The sequence below is a fragment of the Peromyscus eremicus genome, chromosome 7, assembly GCF_949786415.1.
Source record: "Peromyscus eremicus chromosome 7, PerEre_H2_v1, whole genome shotgun sequence".
In the NCBI taxonomy this organism is placed as follows: Eukaryota; Metazoa; Chordata; class Mammalia; order Rodentia; family Cricetidae; genus Peromyscus; species Peromyscus eremicus.
In genome coordinates, this window is record NC_081422.1 from 11,696,300 (window position 1) to 11,713,257 (window position 16,958).

At 41.4% G+C, this 16,958-nt stretch overlaps 1 protein-coding gene and 2 non-coding genes across 3 annotated transcripts in view; all 3 read right to left on the reverse strand.

The window, feature by feature from the left end:
- Cep295 (centrosomal protein 295) overlaps positions 1-16,958 on the reverse strand; it is a 44,224-nt gene that overhangs the window by 2,826 nt on the left and 24,440 nt on the right. Inside the window, exons 11-23 of the mRNA XM_059267350.1 lie at positions 15,799-15,891; positions 15,566-15,669; positions 15,087-15,227; positions 14,795-14,892; positions 11,100-14,517; positions 9,881-10,061; positions 9,632-9,775; positions 5,097-5,246; positions 4,012-4,115; positions 3,448-3,550; positions 2,867-3,088; positions 1,850-1,995; positions 107-248 (exon numbers count right to left, since the gene is read on the reverse strand). Of these exons, the coding sequence (XP_059123333.1) occupies positions 107-248; positions 1,850-1,995; positions 2,867-3,088; positions 3,448-3,550; positions 4,012-4,115; positions 5,097-5,246; positions 9,632-9,775; positions 9,881-10,061; positions 11,100-14,517; positions 14,795-14,892; positions 15,087-15,227; positions 15,566-15,669; positions 15,799-15,891 (5,046 nt within the window). The remainder of the gene's footprint in view (positions 1-106; positions 249-1,849; positions 1,996-2,866; positions 3,089-3,447; positions 3,551-4,011; positions 4,116-5,096; positions 5,247-9,631; positions 9,776-9,880; positions 10,062-11,099; positions 14,518-14,794; positions 14,893-15,086; positions 15,228-15,565; positions 15,670-15,798; positions 15,892-16,958) is intronic.
- Positions 3,640-3,708, reverse strand: LOC131915756 (small nucleolar RNA U2-30). Its single transcript, XR_009380411.1, has one exon. It is a non-coding gene; the product is annotated as a small nucleolar RNA U2-30 (small nucleolar RNA).
- Positions 3,832-3,911, reverse strand: LOC131915757 (small nucleolar RNA U2-19). Its single transcript, XR_009380412.1, has one exon. It is a non-coding gene; the product is annotated as a small nucleolar RNA U2-19 (small nucleolar RNA).

Genomic DNA, 16,958 nt, shown 5'->3' on the forward strand with positions numbered 1-16,958 from the left:
TAAATCAAACATGAACAGAACCTCAAAAAGGGACAGATTAAGAAAGACGTGAGAGATAAATGCCAAAGAAATGAAGAGAGTCTTTCTCTAACTTAGTTACACGTACCCTCAGTAGCAAAAGTCTGAGCTGCAGCATGAGCCAGGTGAACATCCGGTTGCTGGTTTAGCCTTGATTTAGAAGAATGCAAGTTGGCCCTCAGTGCTGTGAAACAAACTGTGCTTGTGGATGATACTTTAACATCAGAGCTCTGCTGAGAACAGTAAGAAAGAGAAAGGCTGGAATACTCTGATTCTATATTACCAGTCAAATCACCCACACCACATGTCTTTAATACTACTTTTCTTTCACTACACCTTACCATTGTAATCAAGGTGTTGTGATGGCTAAAGAAACTCCATTCCACCCTCTTAAATTCCTGGAAGATGAACTAGCAACCTGTATCCTGCCCATAATGGTGTACCTGCTGTGAGATAATGAACTGCTTGCTCTGGTTTCTGTAAACCCACTTAATGCTGAGTTAGCTCCTTTATCAATGTGTACAAGGGGGAGAAGGACAGTACCTCATGTAACTGCAAATTCCACAAAAACATAACTAGTCTTTACTTTGAAAAGCCCCCTAGTCCCTTTTGTGCAGCACACCTTCAATTTGGCTTTCAGGAAGGCTGTTGCCCTGCTAACAGTATTAATAAATTACTTATAATTTGGATTGAGTCTGTTGTCTTTTCCTAATGGTCTTAGTGAACTCTGTAACAGTGTGCTTATTGATAAATCTGTCTCCTTGGTGTTGGAGAATGAATGCAAGGACCTATGCTCAATTCAGTCTAAATTCCCAAATCCTTGAAAAAGACATAGGTTACTTAATTTTTTTTTTTCTGATAAGTAGGAACTATGTAGAAGAGATGGGTTGGCAAGATGGCTCAGCATACAAAGGCAATTGCAGCTATGTCCAGTGGTCTGAATTTGATCTTCAAGACCCACAATGTAAGATGACTCCCCAAAGCTGTCCTCTGACCCTTGACATTTCACCCCATAACACAAGCACATGGTACACACAAAAAATAAATGTAAAGAACCACCTACAGGCTACATACAGGATTACAAAGTCCCACATTTGGGCTTGGCTTTATAACTGACATTTTTAAGATTTTGTGAAATATTTACCTTTTAAAATATGTTAACAGATAAGATAAAATCCAAGTAAGAAGTAAACCAAAACACTAAAAACATAAGGCCCCTATGGGATCATACAAGCTGGACATGAGGCTGACTGGCATAAGGCCATCTCTAGCAGGCTGGCCTCCATCCCTCATGTGCTTCCAAATTCTGGGATATATATGAGGCAAAACACTTAAAAATAAATAAATCTTAAAAAAAAGAAATTTAGTAATCTATATTTAGTGTACTAATATTTAAAATAGTAAAATATACCAAAACTGATATAAAATATGTGACTAAATATCATGTGTATATTAACACTTCTGTGACAGTTTCATGCATATATACAAAGAATTACAGTCATCCCCATCCCCTGTTGCTCTTTCCTTCTCCCTCCTCCCACAGAGCCCCTTCAGCCCACTTTCAGGTCTTCAGTGTTGAGTTTAACTAGGGTTGTTTGCATAAGAACAGAAGGCTATTTGCTGGAGCATGAGCATTTGAAGAAAGTGACATTCTTTCCTATTAAGAAAAGACTCAGGGTAGGCACGGTGGTGCACACCTGGAACCCCACCCAGCACATGCAGACTGTCTTCGCAGTATATCCAGTTTTACCTTGGACTACGAAAAAGAATAACATGAAACAAAACAAGATCAACTGTTCATCAGTACTCATTGCAATGAACTTTAATTTACCTCGTAAAAGTCTCTGTTGTCTTGAGAAATTCCAGAGGATGATGATAAGTCAAAATCTAGATATGGTTCTAAAGGTTTAAAGAGCTGACGATGTAAGTGTGGAAATACGTGTTCCAATTCTGGAAAGTCAAGGTCCACAGCTGGAACTTTTGAGTGGGGGAAAAAAAGTTTAATTTAAAAACATGGTGAAACCTGGCACAGGAGTCCTGAGAACATGCTCATTATCGTGTTTAAACACTTCTAATATGGCAGGATTACTTCCGTTTGTTTTCCGTGCTCACCAGATGCATTCAAAATAAGTTCAATCATGATTGTTCCCCAGGTGTAAGAAATGGAAATCTACGAACAAAGCTAAAATACAAATCTCCATTCTACCAGCTTCAAAGGCTTGTCAGGTTAATTAGGAAGAGCAGGCCACATAAGACTACATGGGAAAGCTTAACTATAAGCTTTGAACTCTTAGCTCATTTCATGATCAAGAGTTGAAAATGACAAAGGTTCACTGTCGTCTTTGTTGCTAGGGCACACGTACTGTACTTTATGAGCACATCTCATTTAATTTCAATTTCTTTTTTATGGAAGAAAAGGTCTCATAGCCAGGAAATGCTCTAAATCCCTGCCTTAGTTGTAGGGAGATGTCCTCATTAATCTTCTCTTTAGGCTCTTCAAGCTGCTTTATTTTTTTTTAATTTAAAAAATTATATTCATAGTGCTTGTGTGTAGGTCAGAGATAACTTCCAGAAGTCAGTTTTCTCCTTCAACCATGTAAGTTCTGGGGACTGAACTCAGATAGAGCATAGATTGATAGCAAGTACATTTAATGCCAAGCCATCTGGCTGGCCCCTTCTATTCTTCATTAAAGTGCTCCCAGATGCCCTGCTTCATAAATGCCCTCAATATTATCTGTGGCATAAATGATGTGCAGGCCATAAAAAAGATGAAACTCAAACAATACTTAAAACCAAAAATGATGACAGGTGAAGAGCTAAAAAAACATTCTTTTAAAATGATTTTTACCCTGCAAGTCTCTTTTTTCAGGTATCAAATTTGCTTCATTTATATCCTTGTCTCTGATCTGCTGAACACGTGTGTGATCGGATGCCCTTTCTTCCTCCGTGGGCAACAGAGATTCATTAGCACCCAAGGTGTGCAACTGCTGATAAATACCTTCTTGTTTACTGGTAGATTGTTTACTGGTAGATTCTTGTTCTTGATGCTCCATCTGTTCCGAAAATGACTCTAAAATCAAGTATAATGAAAACATTTAATTAACATTTATAAAACATTAATTTAATGTCTGGGTACTTCCTCTCAAACATACTGTGTCATAGCAGTATATATTGCTGAGATTGGGGGAACCAAGAAATCTGTTCAAAGAGATTTCCACTAAATGGGAAAATGTGCCAAAGAGCATTTTAGAATATCACACTGTATAATATTCTGTTCAACACCAATGTGTTTGCCTTTTTTGACTTGAGACAGCTTCTCGCCCAAACACATCACCTGGACACAACATGAAAAATCAATGCTCCCTCCATTACCACACTTCAGTGCAGCCAGTGCTGTTCCTTCAATATGTTCACACAGTTTGATAGTACCTGGATCTGTAAGGCTCAAATCTGTGATTTCATAACTTAAGAAGCTTCCAGTAGAAACAGTTACTGAAGATAATGCCTCCTGAGAAATCTCTTGTGTTTCAGCCTAAAATTTCAAAAGGAAATATTAGATCATGATGTATCATGACCTATCTAGAAAAACCACAAACGATCAACATTGCTAGTTGTCAATTCTGAGCTCAGGTCAAGTGTAGAAACCTTCATAGTGACAAGTTCAGTTCTAAAGCCTTTTCATCATTGCTCAGAAATGATCACACACCCCACAGACACACCCATTCTCTCACCATCCATACCACCCCCCAACACACACCCTTTCTCTCACCATACACAGACCCTAATTGTTTTAAGCTATTTTGTAGTTTTGCTTCTCAGAACTAGAGAGATCATGCACCAAGCAGACCAAAAGGTCTTCTGATGCTCAGATTTGGCTATTTTCATCATTGATCCACCTCAGTAGATCTCAGAGGACAAACTTGAAGTTTCTAACAAACTAAACAAATACAAAATCCAACAGGTCAATATAGAACACAAAGTAGCATCACTGACCTTATCATCTGGCTTTACAATTGGACCCAGGTATGTACACCCTTCTTCTGAGACAGCATGACTCAGTATCGCATGATTCTCAACATCAGATTCCTTGACTTTAACTAAAATGTGGATTGGAGGTTTCAAAATAGTGGTAGGAGAAGTTAAGACAAAGTAAAATTTTAGCACCTGCATTTCTATACCTTATTTTTATATTTTGCTTCTTAAAATTGCCTTACCTCAGGCCAAATAAAAAAATACCAATTTACTCATTAGGGCAATATCCATTACTTAAAAAAATGTAGTCACTGCTAGTCCAGCGGTAAAACGCTCTTAAAATATTTAAATATTAATTATAAAGTTGGGAGAGTCAAAATATCAAAAATGACAATGTCCTATAATGTTGTTTCAACTGTAACACAAAAGCAGATGTTGGAGTCAATCCTTCTCTTATGAACCCTCCAATAGCTATAATTCACCTATCAATTATTTGTGTTTAAATGAAGCTAAAATAAACAGAAATCCTAGAAAGATAACTACTTAAAAAGAATGTTACAACTAATAAAATGGTATTGGAGCTCTGTTTTGTAGGCTAGTAAACAATATTATAGCTTCATATCTATAATGTATCCATAAATTCAAAAGCAAGAAAATTAACTTTGGTTGCCACTGGGTGGTGGAATTGGCTGACTTAAAATGCTTCATCATGTTTACAGGTATCATGCAGCACTCTCTTGGAATGTCACAATTTTCAGAAAACAGCATTTCCTGGTACTGTATTCATAATGTGGCCTGCAAAGTCACCAACTCATCATATCTCATACAATCGTAATGGTACTCACATAATACTACAGTTTTATAATAAAAAGATTTTCTAGCACTTGGGAGACAGAGGCAGAAGATCTCTGTTAGTTCCAGGATAGTCTGGTCTACACACATCCCAGCTTCACTTTCATGACTGTTAATGACTGCATAAATCAAGAGGGCATGAGTGTACCACAGTGATCTGATTACCACCAATCACCAAAGCTACTTACCACTATTAAACACAACCTAATCACCACCTTTTGTCCACATGTCCTGTGTGTGACACTTCAACTTACCTGCTTCATCATAGTCATGGCTTCCGCTGTTCTGGGCAGGTGGCTGGTGACAATCAAATGGGTCACGTGCCAGTGGACTCCCCAGGAAACTTTGTTCTCTGCTTATGGAGACCCTTAAGGGGTCTCGGTCTTGATAAAAGTCTTGTTTACCTGGGTTCAAAACAAAACAAAGACTCATTAAGTTGCAGTTGTTAAAACCATTAACATGGCCATTTATTTTTAGATATATTTATTTTTTGAGTATTTTCCCCTTTGTGTTCGTGTATGTGCAGTGCCTTTGGAGGTCAGAAGGGGCACTGGATCCCACGGAGCTGGAGTTAAAACGGTTGTGTGCTGGGGACTGGAAAAGCAGTAAGTGTTCAACCTCTAAACCACCTCTCTAATGCATAAATGGCTGTTTTATTATGTAAAATGGCCATTTAGATAATAGTTTTTAAAACTCTAAACTCTTAAAGGCTCAATTTATACAGCAGGAACATAAGTGCTGGTTGTTTAGTCAGGCCTTTACATTCTTTTACTCACACCAGACAGGCTTGGGCTGGTATAAGAGACTGTCCTATTGAGGGTCCTTGATGAAAATGCCCCACCTTTTCCATGAAATTGAACAGTAAATAAAATTTTGGACCAATAGAAAATAGAGAACCAAACCAAAAACTAACTTTTAAAGTAACTCCTATTTTGTATTCATGAAACAAAATTAGGATATTACCAAGGTGGTGTGTAGGAAGAACCAGAGAAAATGACTTTCTGTTAACTGCAATTGGATAATCAAAATAAAAATTCAGAAACAAACAAACAGTGGAATAAAAAAGAATTAAGGGAATTTATCCAGAAAGCAAACAACAACAACAAAAATACAAAAGAGAAAAGAAACATCAATACATATTAGTGTTCCCAACTTAATTATCAACCTGTGTTCCCTCTAACTGCCTTACCCATATGAACTTTCAACCAAGCTTTACTTTGTGAATTAAAAACACCGCAAGGCTTTCCACTTTTCCCTCAACCAGTTTTCATTTCCTTGGGGGAAAGGACATTTTTTATGAATGACCTTGTTTAGCCAGGCACACATATTTAATCCCAACACTTGGAAAGCTGAGACAAGAAGACCATATGTCTGAGCATAGTCTGAGCTACACTGCAATGCTCTGCTTCAAGGAGACAAAAGAATGATGCTGGGAGTCACTGCAGCCATGCAAGGAGAAACCAAAGAATAATGCTGGGAGTCACTGCAGCCATGCAAGGAAAAACCAAAGAATGATTCTGGGAGTCACTGCAGCCATGCAAGGAGAAACCAAAGAATGATGCTGGGAGTCACTGCAGCCATGCAAGGAAAAACCAAAGAATGATTCTGGGAGTCACTGCAGCCATGCAAGGAGAAAACCAAAGAATGATGCTGGGAGTCACTGCAGCCATGCAAGGAGAAAACCAAACACAACAGTTAGGATTGAGTGGGAATGGAAAGTGGGCGGGTCTACGAGCTCAAAGAGGAGAACTAAGAGATAGTAATTTACTGGGTGTTAGGAGGACATCAAGGGAGGGGTCAACCCTTAAAGAGGAAGTGGATTTTCTCTTTAGACAAGATGGCATTTTTGTAATCTCAAACGTGATTCAATTAACTACTGGAATCAGTGAGAAGGACTTTCCTCACAATCATTCTAAATTAGGTAAACTGTTTAATTCCTGAATGGGAAAAAGCTTCCAAAACCACTGATAAAATCCTCTCGTTTCATGAAACTTATGTCTTCTCCTACTATGAACAGAAAGGCACTGAATCTTGGAGGGCCTCTGTGTTTCCCCACCTTCCCACAATCTTTCAGTAAGAAACAAAGGCATCTTAGTTTATGGCTTGACCCAAACAGCTGATACTAACATTACACTCCTATGTGCCTTTTTACCAACAAAAAGCCAATTTTCTCCTACATAAGCCCTACTCTAGGAAATTTCATTAAGAAAATTATCTGGTGACTCTAAAGGTTGTTAAGAAATTCAAGGATTTCAGGAAGGAACTTTTAGTTGTCTGGACATAAAAGTAGTATGGTAAACAAATAAATCTGTTAGAATTGTTGGTAAAGCCAGCGTTTTAGGCATAATTATCTTATAAAAGAGACAAGAAAAGATCAAGGCCAGGATGGTCTACACATTGAGTTCCAGGCCAGCCAGGACTACAAAGTGAGAGTCTGTTTAGAAACAAAACAAAAAACCCACCATTAAGATGTAGGAGAATAGTGAGAGCAGAGAGCAGAAGGGAAAAAAAGAACTGAGTCTCATCTTTGAAACCTGTCTAGAAGGCAGACATGAAAGACAGCACTGTGTCAGAAATGTGGGACAACGAAGACTGTCACAGCACACTGCCTTCCCCACGGGAGACAGAGAAGCTAGTCAGTGTGCACACTGCCTTCCCCACAGGAGACAGAGAAACTAGTTAGTGTGCACACTGCCTTCCCCACGGGAGACAGAGAAGCTAGTTAGTGTGCACACTGCCTTCCCCACGGGAGACAGAGAAGCTAGTTAGTGTGCACACTGCCTTCCCCACGGGAGACAGAGAAACTAGTTAGTGTGCACACTGCCTTCCCCACGGGAGACAGAGAAACTAGTTAGTGTGCACACTGCCTTCCCCACGGGAGACAGAGAAACTAGTTAGTGTGCACACTGCTTTCCCCACGGGAGACAGAGAAACTAGTTAGTGTGCACACTGCCTTCCCCACGGGAGACAGAGAAACTAGTTAGTGGGCACACTGCCTTCCCCATGGGAGACAGAGAAGCTAGTTAGTGGGCACACTGCCTTCCCCACAGGAGACAGAGAAGCTAGTTAGTTAGTGTGCACACTGCCTTCCCCACAGGAGACAGAGAAACTAGTTAGTGAGCACACTGCCTTCCCCATGGGAGACAGAGAAGCTAGTTAGTGTGCACACTGCCTTCCCCATGGGAGACAGAGAAACTAGTTAGTGGGCACACTGCCTTCCCCACGGGAGACAGAGAAACTAGTTACTCTAGGGTAAAAAGGGCCAGTGAAAGAACACCTTGGCCCTGAGACCAGAGCCAAGGAAACACACCCTGCTCCTAACCAACTCAGGAACTGAAATCCAATCAATCTCTGAGCTCGTCCCAAACTCAGGAATTGAGATTCTACCAATCCCCACACCAAAAATCTCCACCTTGGAAAGCTCCATCCCTAAGCCCTATACCTGGTCAGTTTAGGGCTACCCTCTTCCACCCTGGCAGAAGCAGCCACTCTCCTGGATTCCTCCCTCCCAATAAATCTCTTGAGCGAGGTTTGTTATATAGACTTTCTTTCACCGGAGCAGAGCTATAATGGCTCTGGCCGGAGTAAAGCAGAACTGCTACATTTCTGCGGGGAAACCGCCTTCGCAGAGCAGAGCTATAACTGTAAGCCCCTCAGGCCACATGAGTGGCCAGGCCCCTCCCCTAGGACCTCCAACTGCCAGGTTCCACCCACAGAACACTCTGTCCTAACTGCTGGATCCTGCCTCCACCCTACAGAGTAAAAAGCCCACTCTCTGGACATTAAATCCCACCAATCTCCACCCTGGAAAGCTCCATCCTCTTCCCAAGAAATTCTATATAAGTTCTGTATCCTGTTCAGGTTGCTGCTGTTTCTTGCCCAAGGAGAGGCAGCCAATCACCTGGTTTTTTTTCTTCTCCCAATAAATCTCTTATGTGAGGTTTGTTGTACAGTGTGACTCTGTGATATTCCTTGGTTCCTGGCTGCCAGGATACCTTTCCATCAGAGCCGTAATGCTTAGAGTAACAATTTTTGCCAGAGCAGAGCAGAGCTGTAACGGCTCCCTCCAAGCAGAGCAGGTAGTACAGAACTGTAACACTTTGGTGGGAAAACTTTCCCTTGCTGGCCAGAACTGTTACATTCCAGGAATCTGAGCAGAGCTGTAACGTTTCTCTGGAGCAGCTGTTACACTTGCATTAGGGAAATCTTGCCTGGAGAAAGGACTTTAACACTTTGCTGGGGGAAACATCTCACTGAAACAGAGCTGTAACACTTTTGTTGGGATACCTTCCCTTTTCCAGCTGTAGGTAATCCTTGGCTTCCGACTGCCAGGATACCTTTCCCTTCAGAGCTGTAACCATTAAATTGTACACTGCCTACCCCATGTGAGACTGAACGACCTACAGTGCTGTATTTCTTTAAGTCAAAAATTTAAGGGCTTCAATACATTCTATTTTATTATTGTATGTGCATGTGATATGTGAGTGTTGGTGTGTGTGTAGGTGTGTCATGGCATGTATTGTAGAGGTCAGAAGAGTACTTTGGGGAGTTGGCTCACTCTTTTCACCTGGGATCCAGAGACTGAACTCCAGATGTCAGGTTTGTACAGTGAGCAGGAAAATGCTTTTTACCTGGTAAAAAGCCATCTCGATGGTCCCAAATTTTAGATTATTTTTATGTAAACTAGTTTCTCCTTTTACAAGTACTCAAGACTAGCTCTTTTAGTATACTGAAAAAGGGCAGAAAGCTATCAAACTAGTAAACTACTGAATTTTACCACGCTGTTTACCTGGCATGGAAGTCCTGCCACTTGCTGGTGACTCCACCTCCTGTATAGTACTAAGCTCATGCTGGTTTAAGTCCAAACCACATTTCACTTTGGAGACAGGTGGCTTAGAGGCTCTACCATTCAGTTCTTTGCCCAGACTCTCACCTATCAGGTCAAAGACAAGGTTAAACAAATGAAACATTGTGAACACACAGGAAGCTTTTCTTCAGTCAGCAAGCTTCAGGGATGATGGCAAAGGGGCATGCTCACCAGACAACAGGATCATCTCACCGCTGTGCTCCTCAAGGACATCTACTGAACGTGGCTGCTCACTGCTAGTGCTCTTCTGATTAGAGTCTCCCCAAGCAGAGCCTCGGACATGAGGAAGCCACCCTCTGAGCTGTTCTATAGGCTGCATTTTCAGGTCATTCTCACCTGTGGCCTTCCTTGCCTGAAAAAGTGGATGGGATAGGGAAATGGGGATGTACGTTATGGGGTCATGTAAAGAATCCACAAGATTTACATCTCACTTAAGTCAGAACCTCAACTGAATCACTAGCTCCATCACTATAGTAGTTTTCCCTGTATCTCTGTAATTCACCTACCTAATGGGCCTGACAATGTACTTGGAAAGCACCATGAGTTCATGATTTTCTTTTGCTCTGTGCCTATAAAGTTCCTGTAACTTTCCAAGTGGAACATGCTATTCAGGAAAACCTGAACCCATATACCCAAGTATAGCTAGAATAAACAATCTCTGTGTTTTATGTTGACAGATTAAAACTGAGATATACTTCTAACACTAAAGGGGTGAGACTCCCCTAGTGCAAAATGTAGCCCCACACCCAATCCTAGCTCCCACTGTGCCCGCTGACAGCTTAGACCTGCTGTCCCTCTGGGTTCCCCCCTTTACTTTTCCTTCACAACTGTAAGACTTAACTTCTAGAATCAAGAGCCTCCCGAACATCTAGGTGTTGCAGAATTCTGTTTGTACTACGAAACTGGCCTAAAATAGAATAGACCCATTCATATTCCTGAGAATAAATATATGGCAATGTCTGAGTGACCACACCAGTCTTCTCAACAACTCAAATGTAAGCAGTCATCAATAGGTCTGGTCTCTATCAGCCTCCAACCATGCCAACTGTACCATATGACACTTAGAGAAAAAGAGGGCATAGAGTTTAATTTATATACAAATGTCACAAGTCAGTAGAGAACAGGATCTACCACACGATAAGAAAAATTCTGTTAACCAGTCCTTTTGACAATTTTTATCTGTGGTCAGATAAGAAGCCACTGCAACAAAACTCATAAATGAAGATGGATATTCTTTAATGGTAACTATTTAAAATGACCTTATGAAGTAGGTAAATCTTTGTTTTAATTTCCATACTCCCAATAACTAAAGGGAAGATAGTTTAGGATTAAAATGGAATCAGGTTTAAACAACTTTGTGTAATGCTGAAGTTTTAAATTCAGAACATACCTGACTGACATCCAAGAACTCTTTCAAAGTCTCTCTGTGTTTTTCAATTTGCTGCCGCAAGGCTGTCTGTCTCTGCACAAGGAATTCTTCTTGGGCTTTTTGCCTAGACTGTAGAGCTTCTCGTTGTAGATTCAACTGCTTCTGAAGTCTCATGTTGTCTTGCTGAGTTAAAACAGGCTGGGAGTAACTCAAAAGTCTGTTCTGCAATCTTGGGGTCACAGCATCACTAGAAGGAGCTGCATGCTCCTTTTTAGGTAAGTACAACTCACAAAAGCTTTCAGATTTAGCTTCTGCAAAAGGTAATGGAATGAATGGGTGCTCTAGTTCCTTGGAGAGAAACAAGGCAGGGATGGCATGCTCAGGAGAGTCACCTTTGTCCTGGCTGTTTGGTTTGTGTAAAAGCAGTTCTTTAGATGTCATTTCTAAATCCAACTGTCCTGTCAGGTTACCGTGTTGAGGTAGAAGGGGCTGTGAAAAGCTCAGATACTCACCACGGGATCTAGGCATCTCAGTATCATCACTTTTGGTTGGGAAAGATTGTATGGTCCCTTCAGAGTTGGCAACAGGTAGCGCTACCTGTGACGAGACTGAAGAGGAGCTAATCTGTTTGCAAGATACCCTTTGCTCCAATTCATTTAACCTTTGCAAAAGCAGTTCCTCTTGCATTTCCTGGCCAGATCTAATGACTTTCTTTTGCATATCTAACTGCTGTTGAAGTGCCTTCAAGTCACCATGATGAGGTTGGATAAAACGTTCACCAGGTATCTCTTCAAATCTGCATGGTCTGGGAAACACTAACTCTTCCTGGGCTTTCTCAGTAGAATGAAAGGAATTTGTTTGTGCATGGAGGTGCTCTGGATGTGCAGTCAGATTATTCTGCTGAGGTAAAGCAGTATGTGATAAACCCAATGCCCTGCCGGGCAAACCCAGCATCTCAGAACAACCTAAAGATACTGCATCAGCACTGTTGGTTGAACGAAGTTCTTGTGTTCTTTCAGAGTCAGAGAGAGAGAACGAAGCGTGTGAATGCTGAGCTATCAGGGGAGAAGATGGACCAACCTGCTCTGGGAATACTCTTTCTTTCCACTCTCTTAGTACTTCTTCATGAGCTTCTTGTCTAGACTGGATGATGGCTTCCCTTTGGGTAGCTAATTGTTCTTGAAGGGCCTTCAAGCTGTCTTGCTGCGGCTGGATAAGCTGGGATATCTTCCAAAGTCTGTCCTGCAGCTCTGGTATCTGAAGATGGCTGGACGTCATTTTACTATCACTCTCTGTTGACAGGGGCTGCTGTGTTGTGCCAGAGGCAGCAGAAGGCAGGGACACACATGATGAGGGTCCTAATGAGGGCAGGAAGGACGAAAAACCTGTCTGTTGAGAAGATGAATTCTCCCGAGTTTGAGGACTAAACTGTGAACTCTCTTTTTCTCGGTCTACCCATTCTTGGTGTTCTTGCAAATTATTTTGCAGAGGGAATGTATGTTGTGAAAATCTAAGCAGTCTTTCCTGAAACCCTGGAATCTTAAGGCTTAAGGGCCCTGTACTATCATCATTCTTGACTGATACAAACTCCTGGAATCTTTCCCATTCAGCTACCTGGGATGGAGAAGACAAGTCACCAGTTTGTTGAGAACAAAGTCCTTTTTCTAATTCATTTTCTTTGTGTGCATGTTCCTGAATTTCTTTTCCAGCACCAAGTATAACCCTCTGAAGGCGTGCCTGTTCCTGGAGTGTTGCAAATTGTTCCTGTCCTGTCAAGTCGTGGTGCGGAAAGCCACGAGACTCCTCCTTCAGTGCTGGGGTGATCAAATGATTAGAGGGAACTATAGCCTCCTCAGATGAATACAGTTCCTGGGGCCTCTCAGGCTCAGATTCTGAAACTGCACAAGGAGCATCTGAATGCTGAGCAACCACCGAGGAGAGGCAATGTCCTGGCCTAGACCTGGTGTCTCCCAAACTTCCTTCTCTGTGTAGAAGGAAGTCCTCTTGTGCTTCCCCTCTAGCCTGATCTTCATCCTTCTGTGTAGCCAACCGCTCTGGCAGCAACTTTAAACTACTGCGGAGAGGGAGGATCTGCTGTAGAAAACTTGAAGACCCATCCTGAGAACTTGAGATTTCAGACTGGCTTGGGAGAAGACCTTTCTGGTTTGTAGGTAAAAGCTGTTCCTGGATTTTTCTAGATTGTCTATCAGTCAGTGTTAGTGAACTAAATGACTGCTGAGCCACCTGATGTGGCCCAGAGGGCCCAGTCTGTTCAGAATGTACAATTTCATCCAGCTTACTCTGTTTATGTGCTAACAAGACTTCCTGGGCTTCCCGCCTAGCTTGAAGGTTATCCTTCTGAACATTGATCTGGTCTTGGAGAAATTCTAAATTAGTTTGCTGTGATAAGACAGGTAGTGAAAAACCCCAAAGCGTATCCATATTGCCTGAGGAAACAGTGGCATCACTTTCTGCTGAAGATGCCTGGATTTTTCCCAATTCAGCTGAGGTAGATGGCAGTGAAGTAAAGAAATCTCCAGCTGATGATGGGAAGAATACTGGAAGACTAGCCTGCTTTTCTAGTTCTTTCTGTGTGTAAAAAGCCAGCTTTTCCTGGGCCTCTTGTCTTGCTTGAAGAACTTCTTTCTGAAGTTCTAACTGTTCTTGGAGAAACTTTAAGTTACCCTGCTGGGCTGTGATTGTGTCTGAGGATGACAAAGGCTGATCATGAATGTGACCCATTACCGAGTGGTTTATAGAAACTGTACTTTTGCTTATGGTTGTAAAGGGTTCCTGAACTTTTCCAGATTCAAGTTTAACAGGGAGATTAGTAAAAGAACGTTCAGGCACCAGTGGGAGAAACGAAGAAGGTTCAGTTGGCTTAGAAGATATATTTTCACTATCCTCTGATGTTATCTGTTGGGAATCCAAAGTTTGACAAGTTATTCCCCTCAGTGGTTGAGATACTACTTCTCCAGCATCCAGTAATGTTTGTGGCCTATCATAAGACAAAGTTCTTGAAAGTGCATGAGAATCTTTAGGGACAAATTCATAGTCTCTTTGATGTGCTTCCACCTGAGAGAAATGCTGTAGATGTTCCCGTGACCCCACAGACTGCTTGGCTAATATCTCTGATGCATCTGTTTCTCCTTGCCTCAGTGAAAAGTGACCCTGTCTTAGTGCCTGACTATGACTTTGATCTAATGCAGGGACCTGTGAGGATTGCACAGGTTGATATTTGCTAAGACTCAATTTCAGTCTCTGGCATGGATCCCAGCGCTCTGACGCAGTAGTAGGCTTTTGGGATTTCTGTGATGGTCCTGATATAACAGAATCAGGTATCAGTGATGTGGGTGACATGGATGGGTATCTTTCCTTTAATACAGTTTGGTATTCGAGTAATCGTTTCCTGGCAGTTTCAACAGACTGTTTGTGTAACCTATCAAAAACAAATATAAAAACAAATATTACTAATTTAATTACTAACTAAAAAAAAAAAAAAAACCCATCAAATTCTCAAATATTTATACATTAAACCCTGTAAGTAACAATCTAAAGTTGGCCATATTTACCACAGAAAAGTACATTCCCACTGCCCTTGATGAAAACATCATGGCAATTCCTAAGGGAATTCCAATTAGAACCTCATATAAAACAAATAATAAATCCCAAAGATGTAGCACACTGTCTTACAAAAATTATATCCTAGTTCATACCTGTTTTGTTGTAAAAGCTGATGTTGATAGTTACGAATCATCTGCCTGTGACAGTCTTCATCAGAAATCGTAGCATGTGACACTGGAGCAGGGCAAACCTAAAAATGAAGAAATGAAGTAATTTACTGTTTTCTACAATGACAGGTAAGTCCAAAAAGCTCAGCATACAGCTCACTAGCAAACCTGGTCACATCCACACTGGCACAGCACACATACTGATGAGGAAATCTGTCAGGTGGGTGGAACATAAACACCATGACTGCTATCTTCTGGCTTCCCAATGGCATCCTACCTCAGGCTGCTGAGTCTTCTTCCTTTTTTCTTCTTCTTCCAGTTGAGCCCGGAAACAATCAGTTTCTAACCTTAACTTCTGTTGCTCAATTTGTTCAAGTAATTCCAACTGCTTCTGCTTCTGCTCTTCTATCTCCATTATCTAGATAATAAGAGCACTATTGTTCTAACAACAACATACTCTGAAGGAAAAAGTTCACATATGTTGCATGAAGAAGAAATACATGTCATCACCAAAAGGACCTCTCATCCATGAAGTAGTCTTAAATCTGCCATTGGTGTTGCCAAGGGGATTATAGGAGAACCAAGAGAAAGGGGGAAGAAGCACACAGCAGACACCCAAGGGGCAAATGAGTGTAAGGAGAGACCAAAATGCATCCTGTCAGCTGAATGTTATGTAAGATTAAAAACACGGTATCAATCTGAGATTCAGAAGAACTGAGTAAGTCAAACAAAACTGTAGCCCCAGGGCCTGCTTACCTGTTTGTGTCTTGCTGACATTCGAATTCTGACTGCTTCTTCCTGAGGATGAAGCAGTACTGAACTCTGGGGCACAGGTGTGACAGGTGGAAATACAGCAACTGCTACAAGAATCACCAAACAAAAATTAGCTCCAATAATTCAGAAAGATGACCACACTATGGTACCCTTCTTTACCAAGGAAATGATGTGAGGAACCAAGCAGGTTTAATTTGAGGATGTGACAGAAATACCTTGTTCCTTTCCAGCGCCTGCTTGGCAGAAAAATGGCTTATCTTCACTACTCAGTGGTCCAGACTCAATCGTCAGCCTATCAGAGTCCATGACTGTAACAAATACCATTGTCAGTATGATAATATCAAGCTTAAAAGGAGCAAATAACCTGCACTATTTAGATCAGATCAACTGCTCTCTCTTGGTCCACAGCAAGTGGACCCTCAGTGAAGGCTCAGTCATCTTTTTGGTAGCTACATACATTAACCAGCCAACCTAAGCCAAATATTACAAGAAAAATCAAAGACTAAAGAGGTGCTAGAGAAAGGTCAATGTGCCTTTCCTGGGCTAACTAGACACTAGGGATTTTATGACACCAACTCCCCCATATCAGGGGCCAGTCATTCTGCACAGAGCCCTCATTCAGCCACCTACAATGGCATGGCGGATGACAAGGGGCACTGTGCTGAATGGCAAGAGGCCTCAAGGAGGCTTGAAGGTTGAAAGAGGGACAGAAACACCACAGAATCACCTCATAAAAAGTTGGAGAATTAAATCAGGTACTATGTAAAGAAAACAGGCTGTATTATAAAGACATTAGTGAGTCGGGTGTGAAATCGCTGATTGTCTGGATTGTAGGTAATGAAACAAGAGAACAAGAATGATATAAGCTTTTTCTGCTCCAGCAAATAAATTAACATATTACCAGGTACTGAACTGTGGGAGACTTGTAGGGAGTTGGGGGTACAAAAAGCTGTATAGGTTGGGAATATCTAGAAATCAATTTGGGGCAAATTTAAGATGGTAATAGATCTGAAAGTGAAAGCATCAAATACTGAGTTGAATCTAAGGAGGCCAACTTGGGAAACACACACTTTAGATGCTATCAGTAAATACAAAATATTGTACAGTATGAGTCAGAGGTGAACTAGGGAGTTCTGAATGAAGGAAAACAGAGCTGAGGAATGGTCTCTGGGGCGATGACTAATGGGTGCAGCAAAAGAAAACACAAAGTAGAGAAACAGAGAAGGGTTAGGAGGCCTAGTAAAGGACGCAGGCCGAGGCTTCATGAATACAACATAAAATCCAACTACCTTTCCTCTCAACAGTTTGGCAGCAAACATCTCCACACACAAACAAACACACCTTCTAAAACAAATCTATCCAAAAGATAAATACA